This window comes from Plecotus auritus (assembly GCF_963455305.1).
Source record: "Plecotus auritus genome assembly, chromosome: 4".
NCBI classification, from domain to species: Eukaryota; Metazoa; Chordata; class Mammalia; order Chiroptera; family Vespertilionidae; genus Plecotus; species Plecotus auritus.
In genome coordinates, this window is record NC_137775.1 from 91,746,538 (window position 1) to 91,760,961 (window position 14,424).

Here is a 14,424-nt window from a genome sequence, read left to right on the forward strand (position 1 = left end):
TATATGTGAAAGCACTTGAGGGAAACATAGCTTAGAGAATTGCACAAATGGAAGAACATTTTTATTACAGCAAAACCCAGTTACAAGCCTTTTAGTTGGAGCTCAATTATGGTAGATGTTAATAACCATACTCTTTGTTTATAACACCTTTTGGCTTGTGGTACTGGGTGAAGGTCTGAAATACTAGGGTAACCTAAGAAAATGAAGACTTGGAAAGATCCGTGGGACAGTGGTGCACAGGATGGCTGACGGACAAAAATGCCAATTGGTGTGGGGAAGGAAGGCAGGATTAAGGCCATAACTACAAGGCTACTGCAGTAAGGAAAAGGGATTTTGTAACATTTTGAAAGACACAGAAATAGGAACACTAATCAACCATTAATCCTCTACCCAGAGATAACCGCTGTCAATGTATTTTTTTCCAAGCACGTGTTTATGTTTGCCTCTAAAAAACAGGAACCACACAGGACAAAAAAACGATTTGTAGAGGAAAACATTGCAGGACCTTGGTAACTATCTACAAATGAGCTGAAGGAACCTCACCAAGACCGGGTACCGGGCCGGGAAGCCGAATGGATTCTCAGTCGCGCCCTTAAAAGGCATGGAATTCTATCTCTATGGTCGTTCCGGTGCCGGAACAGAGGGTATACTCTCTCCTTTTGCGGAACTCTATGGTCGAGGATGCCCTGTGACCCCGGAAGCGATCCTGGGACGCCGACGGCAAGATGGCGGCGCGAGCGGCGCTTGGGGCCTTGTGCCGGCGTCTCTGGCAGGCAGGTACCGGGCAGGCTGGGGGAACTAGGCGGGCACACAGGGACAGTTGCCCCTAAGTCTGTCTGACAACCGTCGTTCTGGCCACCAGGAGCGTTCCTCGATTTTATTGCGCATTTTATCTCGGCTCGTTTGCAGGACGGTGACAAGAAAGGGGTTGGTTTTATCTCGAATTCTCGCATGGGATAAAACAAGTCAGGGCAAACGCAGGAACAAAAAGAATAACAGAACTGGAAAGGATGTTGAACATCATACATCCCAATTACCCCCCTCCCCTTATGTTTGCAAAATAAACCGAGGCTCAGAAGACAAACTCGCCTCGAGAAAATTAGGGGCTGAGATCTCAGATTCTCCCCACCAACCAAATTGAGACGCTCTCCTCCTGTCCAGGGGGTCCGAGTCACTCAAGTCGGAGGTGGGGTGAAATAGCCTCTGCGAGGTCCTTTGGAGAAGCAAAAGCTTAAGCAGCGGTTCTCGAGGTTTTGGGCCTCAGCGCCCCTTTACACCCTAAAAATGGTCAGCTCCAGACAACTTGTTTTTGTGGGTCTTAGTTATCGATATTTAGCTTATTAGAAAATAAAACTGAGAATCCTAAAAGTGCTTATGCCTTTAAAAATAACACCAATACACTCATTACATGTTAACCTAATTAACATATTTATGACAATAATTAAATTTTCCAAAACATTTTGTGAGAATGAGACGACTGGCAGTGTTTTATGTTTTTCCAAATCCCTTGAAGGTCTGGCTTAATAGAAGACAGCTGAGGTCTCGTATCTGCTTCTGTATTCATACCACACACCACAGCCTCTGGAAAAGCTCACTGTGAAAGAATGAGAGGGGAAAGGTGCCAGCAAAGCCTCCGTGTTACTATGGCAGCCGCTTCAGTCTTGCGGGCCCCCTGAGAGTGTGCCAGGCTCCCCAGAGGTCCGCAGAGCACACTTTGAGAACCACTGTTCCTAAGACTGATGGTGTTAGAGGTTGAAATGTTGAACTAAGACACTTACCCAGGTACCCTTTAACCGCCTCAAAAAGAAAACTTTAAGAACTTTTGAAGGTTAATTTTGGCTGTAACAGCACTTAGCCTCCAGCTCTTAACAGCAGAGGTGTTCGCCGTGGCCCGGTAGCTCCGTTGGTGAGAGCTGGTCCCAGGATTTCATTCAGTCCCACTCAGGGCGCCTGCAAGAATCAACCAGTGAATGCATAAATGAGTGGGACAGCAAAGTGATGTTACTCTCTCTCCTCCCATCCTCTCTGTCTCTCTAAAAATCAATGCGTTTAAACAATAAGTAAGTAAAAGCAGAGGTTTATACTGGGAGAATAGACGCGGCGAGTGTACAGCTGAATTAGTGGGGTCACTGGCAGAAATGTGGGGAGGGAGTTTTCTATGTGATTATGGGTGAAGAATGGAACTTGCCTCTTCCTGCCTGGTATTGTACCTGATTTCCTTCTCTTTTTGTTTTTCCCCTGATCCAAGGGAGAATATTACATAAAATACTTAATTTGCTTCCATCTTGGGTGAAGAGGGGAAGGAGGACAATAAACTAAGAGTAGGCTTTTTAACATATTTAGATGACCTTCAGTTGTTATAATTAAACTTCACTTGTGCTAAACAGTTATTCTCATCTTCAGAGTAGTTTTAAGGATCCTAGCATGCTTCCAGTTTCTTGGGTTACACTTTTTAAATTAAATTTATTTGGGTGACATTGGTTAATAGGATCGTGTAGGTTTCTGGTATGGCTTTCTATGTTACAAGATCTGTATTTAAATCTCAGGAAAGCATAAAGGAAAAACAGATGGCAAATATATATAGTACCATGTTTCCTACAACTAGAAGTTTTGATCCACTAGGGGGAGCTGACAATAAAGGATTTGGAAAAGCTGGATTGTTGAGTTTTGAGGCACAGTAATGGTGTAAAATGGATGTAAGTTTCAGTGTATATTTCCGTTTATAACCTAGTTGTCCCAGCCAAGCCAAGAAATACATATGCTGGAAAAGATGTATAAAAACTTCAAAAGAAGTGTACTTCAGAATTCTTATTTCAACTCTTAATAACTTAAATTATAAAGACATTTTTGTTCAAAAGTATTGAGGCAAATAAGTATTATATTGAATTACATTTAATCTGTAAAAAATAATGGGGGAATTAAGCCACATTTTTTTCTTTGATATCCACAAATTTAATTTATAGCTGTTATTTTAATGTGAGAATTGCTTGTTTTAAAAATTTCTTCTAAACTTTAAAATATATAGATTCTCTAGTATTTTGAGAGTCCCTTTTGATTATCGATGCTACTGTTGTCTTGTTTTTTAAAAAATAAGATCTAATTTGGCATTTTAGTTACCCAATATCTTCATCGGAAATAATGAGATAGCTCTTTATTTGAAACAGCATGCATCTTTTGATTTTTTTAGTGGAAACTGTGAATGGTTTGGCGATTGACTTTAATTCTAACATGTGCCCCTTTTTTTTTAAGGGTTCGAGGGATTTTTCTGTAAACAGTTCTAAGAGCGCTACACCCAAAAATGGTGCCTTTCTTCTGTAAGTATGTAGTTAGATGTGCTTCACTGAACAAGAAAATGGGCTCTTGTGGTATTTTACTCAGGTTTCTCTTTTCCCTCCACACAGCAGTTCCAGGATGAAGTGGGTACAGTTTTCAAACCTACATGTCGATGTTCCCAAGGATTTGACCAAGCCTGCGGTACGTACTCCCGATATCTTGGCATAGGGAGCTACATTAGCTATTACTTTTCCTTATTTCATTGGGGTTGTTTCCCAAATGCTTTATGACTAAAAATTTTTGTTCTGGAATACTGGCAATTGCATAGTGTGCCTGAGCAGAGTATTCTCTGATGTCCCTGGTGCTCATGTTCTCTTTCAGGGTATCTAGGCAAGTTCTAAAAGAATAAATTATTTACCCCACATAACTGTGGGAGTGAGCAGTCTTTTGCTTGTAACTCAGAATAATGTGAAGAATTGTCATAATTAATGATGCAGGATACGTGATATGTTCAAGGAAAATTTGTTTCCTGTAGCTGTCAAGTCTTTGTTCTCATTTTAAGACAGTGAGCCAGGGCCTTGACAGTGAGAAAGAGCAGTAATACAAGTAAAATCCAGAAGTAGCTGTATGACCTTGTTTCATTTAAGTAAAAGCCTGATTCCTTCAATCCAGTTTTTGTGTTATTTGTAATTTTTTGAAATCCTTATAGAGTCCCATTTTTTCCAGTTCCACCCCTCAAATAACCCCCTGTAACAGTTTAGTATGAATCTTTTTAGACATTAGTCTGGACGTAATCATTATATCTAGGCACATGCACACCAAAGTAGAATTATGTTATACATAATGTACTCTGTTTCATTTTTTTCACTTAGTAGATACTGGATATATTTCCCTGACAATACATACATACCTCAGTCTGCAACTCAGATGCCTGCATGGCCCAGGCTGTAAGGAGAGGTGACGGGGTGTTCACAATGACCGGCTATGCCCCTGATGAGTGAGACAGCTACTACTTAGTCTAGCCACTTGTTGCCGTGTCGGAAGTCAGACCTAGTGATGCCAGATTATCTAAATTTTCCAAGCTAAACTGAAATCTAAATTGTTATGTGAAATCTCCTGAATTTTAGTATTTTTAACAGATTCAAAACCTTGTAGGGAGCCCTGGCCAGATAGCTTAGTTGGTTAGGGTGTCATCCCAATACGCCAAGGTATGTATGGTTCAATCCCCAGTCAGAGCACATACAAGAATCACCTAATGAATCCATAAATAAGTGGAACATCAAATCAGTGTTTCTCTCTCTTTCTCTCTCTCTCTCTCAAAAAAAAAAAATTAACTAATTAATTACTTAATTTAAAAAAATCTATAGGAACCAATTAGAATACATCTTAGGGCTATATTCCCCCTTCCCTTGTCCCCCAACTTTTGCCATACGATATTAGTATATTCTGTTCTTCCAACAACCCTACTTGGGGTAATTGAGAGTGAATGTCTAGCTTCCTGGTTATGTAAGTAGATCTCCTTTCTCGGGTGAAGTAATTAACTCTGAATCATTGGATTAGTGTATGAATTACTGGTTTAATGGATGAATGAAGTGGAAGGTAATTCACCTTCTTGGAAGAAAGAAACATCAGACCCATTATTTCTAAGATTTTAAGTATTAGGGCGGAAGAGTTAGAAGTTATATGTACAGTCAGTATCATAACATTTTAGTTAGAAATGAGTAATTTTTCTATTATGGCAGGCAAAACCATTAATAAAGCCTAATAAAGAATATGGCCTTACCCCGGCTGGTTTGGCTCAGAGGTTGAGTATTGACCTATGAACACAGAGGTTGTGATTCGATTCCAATCAGGACATATGCCTGGGTTGCAACCTCAATCCCCAGTAGGAGGTGTGCAGGAGGCAGCCGATCAACGATTCTCATCATTGATATTTCTCTCTCCCTCTCCCTTCCTCTCTGAAATCAGTAAAAATATATTTTTAAAAAAGAATATGGCCCTGGCCCATGTAGCTCAGTTGGTTGAGCATTGTCCCATGCACAGAGAGGTCACTGGTTCTATTCCCAGTCAGGGCACATGCCCGGGTTGTGGGCTCAATCCCCAGTAGGGGGTGTGCAGGAAGCAGCTGATCAATGTTTCTCTCTTATCGACCTTTTCCTCTCCCTTCCTTTAATCTCTAAAATTAATAAAAAGACATTTTAAAATAAAGAATTTGAATGGGCCCTTGCAGGGTGGCTAAGTTTGTTGAAGCATTGTCCCTTACACTAAAAGGTTGTGGGTTCAATTCCAAGTCAGGGGATTACCTAGTTTACAGGTTTTGATCCCCAGTCAGGGCATGTACAGGAGGCAGCCAATTGATGTTTCTCTCTCACATCAATGTTTGTCTCTCTGTTTCTCTCTCTTCCTCTCTAAAATCAATAAACATATCCTCAGGTAAGGATAAAAAAAAGAATATGAATAGTAATTACCTTTATATAACAACTAGAGGCCCCGTGCACGAAAATTCATGCACCCTTGTGGGGGGTCCCTCAGCCTGGCCTGTGCCCTCTCACAGTCCAGGAGCCCTCAGGGGATGTCCTGCTAAGCCATAGTCTGGCCTCCCTCTGTGGGAGGAGACTGGGCAGGCTGATCAGGGGTCGCTGCCCGCTGGCAAGCGGCTAGCCCCTCCTCCCCTATCGCCCCTCCACCGCTGGCCACTACTGTGCCTTGGCTGGCCTGGTGCTGCCTGCTCTCCGGCCCCGCCCCCGCCAACGGGTCATTATGATATTCGGTCAGTTTGCATATTATGCTTTTATTATATAGGATGTTTTATCATTTATAAACACTTTAATCTGTTTTCTTATCCTATATAATAAAAAGCTAATATGCAAATCGACCAAACAGCCAATCCGTGATTCTCTCATCATTGATGTTTTTCTCTCTCCCCCCTCCCTCTCCCTTCCTTTCTGAAATCAATAAAAGATATATATATCCTATGCAATAAAGAGGTAATATGCAAATTGACCCTCAGGCCCTCACAAGATGGCTGCCTACGACCAGGCCGGTAGGGGGTTTAGTAAGGGACGACCAAACAACTGAACAAGCAGGCTGCATGGGGCGACCAGGCCAGCGGTTGGGGGGACAGTTGGGGGCGGCCAGGCCGGCAGGGAGCAGGGAGTTGGGGGCGACCTAGCTGGCAGCGGGGGCAGTTAGGGGTGACCAGGCAGCAAAGCAGGTGAGTGATTAGGAGCCAGCGGTCCGGGATCGGGCCTAAACCGGCAGTCGGACACCCCCAAGGGGTCCCGGATTGGAGAGAGTGCAGGCTGGGCTGAGGGGATCCCCTCCTCATGCACGAATTTTGTGCACCAGGCCTCTAGTCCTATATAACAAAAGGCTAATATGCAAATTGACCAAACATTGGAACAACCAGTCGCTATGACGTGCACTGAACACCAAGTCACTGCAGGCTCAACGCAGGAGCTGCCCCCTGGTGGTCAGTGCACTCCCACAGGGGGAGCGCCACTCAGCCAGAAGCCAGGCTTATAGCTGGCAAGTGTAGGTGCAGTGCGGTAGCGAGCCTCTCCCGCCTTCAGCAGCACTAAGGATGTTCGACTGACGGCTTAGGCCCGCTCCCCATGGGGGGAGCGGGCCTAAGCCGTCAGTCAGACATCCCTTGAGGGCTCCCGGACTGCAAGAGGACACAGGCTGGGCTGAGGGACCCCCCTGAGTGCACAAATCTCGTACACTGAGCCTCTGGTTCTCTAATGAAATGCTGTGAGTGGTAGCATCAGTATGCTGTTTTATATATGAGAAAACTAAAGTGCAGTGAGATTATGTGACTTGCCCATTGCCATTTAGCTGGAAGTAGCAGTTTAATTCTCAATCCAAGTCTTCTGACCAGGCTACTTTTGTTAACAGACCCCAAAATCCTTTCCCATTTTGAATTTGGGGCTCAATAACTCTTAAGTTAGAAGGTTCCATTAGTGGTTTTGTTGCCTTGAAAGTCACTTTGATTCAAACTGCATTTTAACAGATTCTAAGGGTCATTGTGCAGATCTGAATGTGATAGTAATTAGATACTTAAGCTTATAGTGTTAAAATGTTACATAGCATTTTTCTCCCCATTTATTACTAAACTCTGAAGTTGCTCAATTGAGTGAGGATAATATGTTAAATATTTTAGTTGTAAATATTAGAGGAACCACAAATGAAACTTTTCTTTTTTATTTCAAAATTGTAGATAACTATTTCTGATGAACCAGACACATTGTATAAGCGCCTGTCAGTTTTAGTAAAAGGCCATGATAAGGCTGTGTTGGACAGCTATGAATATTTTGCCGTGCTTGCTGCTAAAGAACTTGGTATCTCTGTTGAAGTGTAAGTATAATCTTTCCTAATCTGACCTGTCAGTTGTTGTAACATGGTCAGCCAGAAAATGGTGCTGATTCCAGCCAAGTCTGAGCTCTTAAAATGGGATAGAACTCATGATAAGTAGGGTGTAACTTTGTCCTATTATCCCAAGCAGGATCATCCCTCCTGTCTTCTAGAATGTTTAAATACTAGAATGAGTGAACCAGGAAAATGAAGGAAATCTTTTCTCTACCAATTTCATAGACAGGAGATCCAATTTGTATTTCTCAGAGCAACAGATCCTTATGTCTGGGATCTCCATGGGGCAGAGAGGCAGTTAGGTGGGCAAGCAATCCTTTTATAGACCCTTTGATTTGATGAACTTTGGCTAATATATTCATTGTTTCAAAACTGCCCTGAGAAACACCAGTCACTCAGTAATTTCATGTCTGAGCAAGGTAAGTGTTATGTGGCCCTGAAGTCACTGCAGGGTTAAGTGTAACTACCTCCTTTGTCTTGTCACCTGCTCTTGATGTAGAACAAGGCCCATTTGGGGCTTTGCCAGCCCGCCTCTTTACAAAACACAATGAATCCACATTTTCCATAACAGACTATAGTTTTATGATTATGGATCATCTGTAAATTTTCCTAAAATAACCAGCAGACATTACAACTGTGTCCATCACACTGGTGTTACTTTTCACAGTTCATATATTTGGTCAGTAAGTGACTTCAAGGCTGTAAAAGCTGGAGGTGTGTGTGTGTGAGAGGGTGCGTGTGCTTGCATGCCAAGGCTCAATTTTGGGGCTGTGGAAAAAAATGTTTGTGTTGCTGTCCACCGTGTTTATTTTGGCCTGAGCTTTATGACATCGGTTGTTAAGCATAGATGACAGTCCTGACAAGTAGAAGTCTGTAAATGGTAGTTAATGCCTGTAATTGAGCATGAACCTGACCTACAAAATTATGGGATTGTGCTTTGATATCACTGACTAAGGTTTTATCATCACTTAGCTTGAGCATGTTGTTTTGCCCATTTATTTTCAGACATGAACCTCCAAAGAAAATAGAGCGATTTACTCTTCTCAAATCAGTGCATATTTTCAAGAAGCACAGAGTTCAGTATGAAATGAGAACACTTTACAGATGCTTAGAGGTGAGTTTATTTCAGATATTCAGGTATTTTTGAAATGCCCACATTTCATACTAGCATAACTTTCCTTTCACATTGGCTGACTTCCTTTTAGTCAGCTTATGCTAATGGTTGCAGAGAAGGTAAAAGGACCTTTTGTGTTTATGAGAGCAACAGACAGGAAAATCAAACTCAAAGCCATCGTTTAGAATAGTTCTACTTCAGCTCAATAATGCAAATGATGCTGACTAATTTTTTAAAAATTTGATTACCCCAGAACAATTTGTATTTCTCAGAGCAACAGATCAAACCATACAAGCATTACTTTTTGTTTGTTAATCCTCACCCGAGGATATTCTTTCCATTGATTTTTAGAGAGAGTGGAAAGGAGGTAGAAAGACAGAGAGAAACATCGATTGGTTGCCTCATGCAGGCCTACAACAGATCGGCCTGCAACGGAAGTACATAACTTTGACTGGAATCGAACTCGTGACCCTTTAGTCCATGGGCCAACACTCTGAGCACTGAACCAAACCGGCTAGGGAGCTGACTAATTATTTATTTATTTTTAATATATTTTTATTGATTTCAGAAAGGAAGGGAGAAGAAGAGAGAGATAGAAACATAAATGATGAGAGAGAATCATTGATCAGCCGCCCACCTTCTGCATGCCCCCCACCAGGGATCGAGCCCGCAACCCAGGCATGTGCCCTTGACCAGAATCGAACCCAGGACCCTTCAGTCCCCACAGGCCGACGCTCTCTCTATCCACTAGGGCAGCTGACTAATTTTTACACAATAAGATAGCATTGGAATAATTTTGCTTGCTTTTCAAAAATTCTAGTTAAATTTTCACACAATTCTAATAATTCTTTTGACATGCTTCCTGGATTTCCCATGTCTGTGATGGGCAGCATTACAATTTTTCATTCACCTTATTCATTTCTGCATCCACTAGTGTTGACATAGCCTTGTGGTTAAGGAGTGCATGGATTCTGGAGTCAGGTACCCAGGTCCTAGTCCTGGCACTTACCAGCTGTATGCCTTGGGCCTCAATTCTTTGACCTACAAAATGGGAGTAATAATGGTACCCATCTCCTAGGTTAGTGTGAGGATTAAATGAGTATTTATCTGAAACACTGCGAATACTTCGTCACATAGTAAATGATTTATAAATGTTATTAAAACAACTGTGCATCTTTTCCATTGGAAGCGCTGTACTAGACATTGAGGATACAAATATTAAGATGTAGTTCCACCCTTAAATGGAAAAAAAAACAACACCAAAATTGTATGCATCCATGTCCAACAGAAACAATTCAGCATGGAGCATGCAGAAAATCTCATACTAACTCTTATAATCTAGTCTTTGTTTCCTTTTGTGTTTTGACTTAAGTAATCTTGTGAAACTCTTGTAAGTATACTGCTTTGATACCGTGCTTGCCAGCTGGGTTCCATGGGGCTCTGGCTTTAAGACATCTGGGAGGAGGATGCTTCAGGGCCGTGCTCTCCCCATTCAGTTCCACCAGAGGATCAACAGGGTTTTTAAAATTGGGGTTCTGTGTGAGAGTCCATAGAGGAAGAAAAGTTCCTGCTGCTTTAACTAATAACACTTTAAAATTTCTACTCTAACAGCAGAATATGAACCAATTTCATGTTTGAAATTTCAGCTAAAACATCTAACTGGAAGTACAGCAGATGTCTACTTGGAATACATTCAGCGAAACTTACCTGAAGGAGTTGCCATGGAAGTTACAAAGGTATGACTTTAATTTCTACCTCTTTTGGGGGGTAGTGTGTGTTGGGTCACAACCTCCCCGGGAGCTTCCCAGGTGTAATCTGAAACCACCCCTGGATGCGGAGGGCAAAGAGAGACCGCAGAGAGGCAGACCACTCCAAATGGTAGGTGGCAGGTTTAATAAGAGAACTTACCAGCTTTGTCGTGGGCAGCTGCAAGACAGTGTACTTTCTGAACACACCTGCCAAATCTTAAAAGTTATATAGAGGCCTAACTTGGGTCATTCACGTACCCAGGAGACCTTAACTGGGTCAGTCATGTACCCAGTCCAGATAGTCTCAATACCACATTTCTATCTCAAACCTGTATCCTTGGAGCAGGTTCTGGGAGCAGGGAAAGCAGCAGAACACACATTCTAAAACACAGGGAAGGAGGCAAGGAGCCTTTGATTGCCCGGGTTCAGCTCACAGGCCAAACAGGCAGTCATGTCTTTTTGATGACCTTCCCCAACAATCTGTATTGTTTTAATACACTGGAGGACCGGTGCATGACATTTGTGCACTGGCATGGGGGTGTGTCCCTCAGCCCGGCCTGTGCCCTTTTGCAGTCTGGGAGCCCTCGGGGGATGTCTGGCTGATGGCTTAGGCCCGCTCCCCGGGGAGTGGGCCTAAGCCATCAGTCAGACATCCTTAGTGCGAAGGCGGGAGAGGCTCCTGCCACCACCACTGCGCTTGCCAGCTGTCAGCCCAACCTGTGGCTGAGCAGCGCTCCCCCTGTGGGAGCACACTGACCACCAGGTGGCAGCTCCTGCATTGAGGGTCTGCCCCCGGTGTTCAGTCCATTTGCATATTACCCTTTTATTATATAGGATTTCAGCCTGGTCCTGGCCCACTGAGTGGAGGGGAGGGCCTGTGGCAGACCTGGAGGCAGGATTGCCACGGTGGTTGGGGTTTCCACCTCCCTGTGCAGTGGTGGCAGTTCAACCAAATAATCCTGCACTGCAGCCACATCCTCCCTGAGCTGCCTCCGAAGTCTCCCTCTCTCCCAGGACTTGTCCAGACATGGGGACCACATTAGGTGGCAGTCCCTAGAGATCACTGAGGATCAAATAGATTATATGTATCAGAGTTTTATGTACCATCAAGTTTTCTTCTCTCTGTTTTCACATCCTACAAAAAAATGAGAGGGGTATTGGGGGGGCGGGGCGCGGTGGCAAGTAGGGCTGGGAGGTAAAAGAAGTCAAGAGGATTTAAGGGAACAAAACTAATCTATTTTGTGGCCAAAGAGTTCAGTTAAGTCCACATTATATGATAGTTCTATTTTTCTCTTTTTAGACAAAATTAGAACGGTTACCAGAACACATCAAGGAGCCAATCTGGGAAAAGATACCAGAGGAAAAGGAAGAAAGCAAGTCATAAAGTCTCAGAGACTAGTTGTGTGGGAGGGAGGGCCAGCCACGTGGGCTGAAGTGGAGAGGGCTGCCAGTTGAGACGGTTCTCTGTTGAGTCCACATGTCCTGATCATGGGCAGCAGGGGATGGAGCATTAAGGATTCAATGGACTATAGTGAAAGAGCCACTTTATCTGTCCTTTTATACGTGTCATCATTTCGGTTCTGATTTTACCAAATGTGAGTAAACCATTTTGACCACTATGCACCAAAAGAGTCTATTTATATTTTATTCTGCTATTATTCAATTATTAGTTTGTACTAATTTTAATTTACATCGTATCATTCATCTGAAAGTAAATATTTGAAATATTGCTCACATACATTTTTTTCTTTTGAAATTCCTAGAAGGAACCTTTGGTTAATTTGATTAATTTAACACTGAGCAATTGAAGTTTTTGATACTCTAGAACAGGCCAGCATAAAATTGTTTGTTCGGGGGTGATGACCTCCAAATTTGACCTCATTTAAGCATTCCATTCTTGAAAATGAATATCTTTGCAGCAGACCAAGCACACTTGAGGCATACACTGCACCTTCTAGTGGCCCAGACGCTGCACGGCTGCCTGCTGGTAAAAGGGTCACTGTAACGGAATTTAAGCTCTCAAGATATTACCACTGTATTGTTTCACCCATCCTGCAATTCGTTCATTCAACAGGCTCTTATTTTGTTAACTTACCAAAAATTGAATAGAAATAACGGCTTTTGAAAATTGTGCAAGGCACAAACTATTTTCCTTATTAAGTTCCTCACTGATAAGAAGGCCTCTCTCTTTGGGTAAATAGCAGTCTTCTGTTTGGAGATGTCTCCTTTTCCATGAAATTAAATAGTGCTTAAAGCCCTGAAAGAAGCAGGACTACAACGGGCTGAAACTGTTGATGGATCAACCCCAAGGGAGTGATTCGTTTCCTTTTTATAGCAGAACCAGGGCTTCGTCTTTGTAGTTTTCTTCACATCTTTGGAGTAGTTATGTCTTCTCAGTTTTTCCCCCCTTGCACTGGAATTCCCGTTCTCTTCCTTACCTACTATCAGGTGTCGGTGTTTTGAATGCATACTGCTTATGTGTCAGACTTACATTACTGTCATTAACATGAAAAGAATTACAGCCTTGTGGCCCCTGACCTCCTCCTTCCCTTCGAGCTCAGTTGTTGACTATGTCATTCACAAATGCCTAAAGCATGCTTATCTCAGGTATAAGCAGGTATAAGCCTCAGGGTTAAGAACTAGTCAATAAAACAAGAGCAATATAATGGTAATTATATCTAGCAAAGCAGCAATTTGTGACCCATTTGAACTTTAAATAATTCTTTAAAAATAAATATAGCTTTTTTGTATGTGTTTTTAGATAATATTAATCACTGTAGTATGGTAGGATGATTTATGCACACTCAGCTCCATGACTCACTGTGAGCTAAAGGGGTGCATCCGAGTCTGACTGTTTTCATTTTCAATTAACCTGTAAACCAGATTACTCAGGTTGGCACTTCAAATTACATATTAAAATCTTGTTTTAAGATAAATATGCAAATAAACTATACATGCGGCAAAACGTAGTGATACTTCTATGACAAAAGTATTTGAAACCTACATCTTGATATAAACAAGGTAATTTCTTTATCCTGGTAGGCTGAGAAAGTGTTGTTGTTTTTTAGTTTAGTCTCCCACGTAAAATGCATATTCTAAAACTTAGAATTAATGCCCAAGTCTCACTTTTTGTCCATAGTGGGGATGGGAGGTGGCGAGAGAAAATGGGACCTGATGGTAGAATGAACCAGAAGGCAGGTATGAAGTGAAATTATTGAGAGGTAGGAAGTGACATTATTGAGAGGTAGCTCAGAGTTCATTGTTGCTTCCTCTAATCTGAATATATTTCCTTTTCATATTAAACAAAATAATATTATGGTCTGTTTGAAATTATTGATAGAACTCTACGAATTAGACTTGTTTGGTGCTTAGTTTCAATACTGTCAAAGAATTACTTATATGTTCCTTTAGTCACCTTATACAGACCACAGTAAACATATAAAGCAGTTGTTTTAAAGAAGGAGTCTAGCCCTGGCCGGTTTTGCTCAGTGGATAGTGCATCGGCCTGCAGACTGAAAGGTCCCAGGTTCGATTCCAGTCAAGGGCACATGTCCCGGTTGCGGGCTCGGTCCCCAGTGGGGGCATCCAGGAGGCGGCCAGTCAATGGTTCTCTCTCATCATTGATTTTTCTATCTCTCCCTTCCTCTCTGAAGTCAATAAAAATATATTTTTTTTAAAAAAAGGAGTCTAATTTCTTAACATTTCTATTTGTCAGAAATGTTATTCCTCCTTCCCTACATTTAGTTTTACTGCAACACTAATGAGTAGCTGAGTAGAGAAAACATGAACCTTGGAGTCAGACAGGTCTGCGTCAGATAAGAGTTAAAACCCACTAACTGCAATAAACTTGGGCAAGATAGTTAATCCTGTCAGAGCCTCAATTTACTCGTTAGTAAAATGTAGAAAATAATGCCTCCTCAT

At 42.1% G+C, this 14,424-nt stretch overlaps 1 protein-coding gene across 3 annotated transcripts; it reads left to right on the top strand.

Annotated features, from left to right (window-relative positions):
* The first annotated feature begins 692 nt into the window (after positions 1–692).
* On the top strand, positions 693–14,178 carry MRPS10 (mitochondrial ribosomal protein S10). Of its 3 annotated transcripts, none has more exons than XM_080664894.1 (7): positions 693–773; positions 3,250–3,314; positions 3,402–3,474; positions 7,493–7,629; positions 8,647–8,755; positions 10,402–10,491; positions 11,804–14,178. In XM_080664894.1, the coding sequence occupies exons 1-7, from the start codon at positions 726–728 to the stop codon at positions 11,885–11,887; spliced, it is 606 nt and encodes a 201-aa protein (XP_080521020.1). In that variant the 5' UTR covers positions 693–725; the 3' UTR covers positions 11,888–14,178. The 3 variants fall into 3 exon arrangements, with proteins under 3 accessions (XP_080521020.1, XP_080521021.1, XP_080521022.1); XM_080664895.1 differs by having other exon boundaries at positions 701–773; positions 3,405–3,474; positions 11,804–13,803; XM_080664896.1 differs by having other exon boundaries at positions 720–777; positions 11,804–13,464.
* Positions 14,179–14,424: the final 246 nt, after the last annotated feature.

Coding starts and splice junctions, on each gene's coding strand:
- MRPS10 (XM_080664894.1), top strand. CDS start 726: ATGGCGGCGCGAGCGGCGCTTGGGGCCTTGTGCCGGCGTCTCTGGCAG. Junction 774..3,249: donor TGTGCCGGCGTCTCTGGCAG/GCAGGTACCGGG, acceptor TTTTTTTTTAAG/GGTTCGAGGGATTTTTCTGT. Junction 3,315..3,401: donor AAAAATGGTGCCTTTCTTCT/GTAAGTATGTAG, acceptor CCCTCCACACAG/CAGTTCCAGGATGAAGTGGG.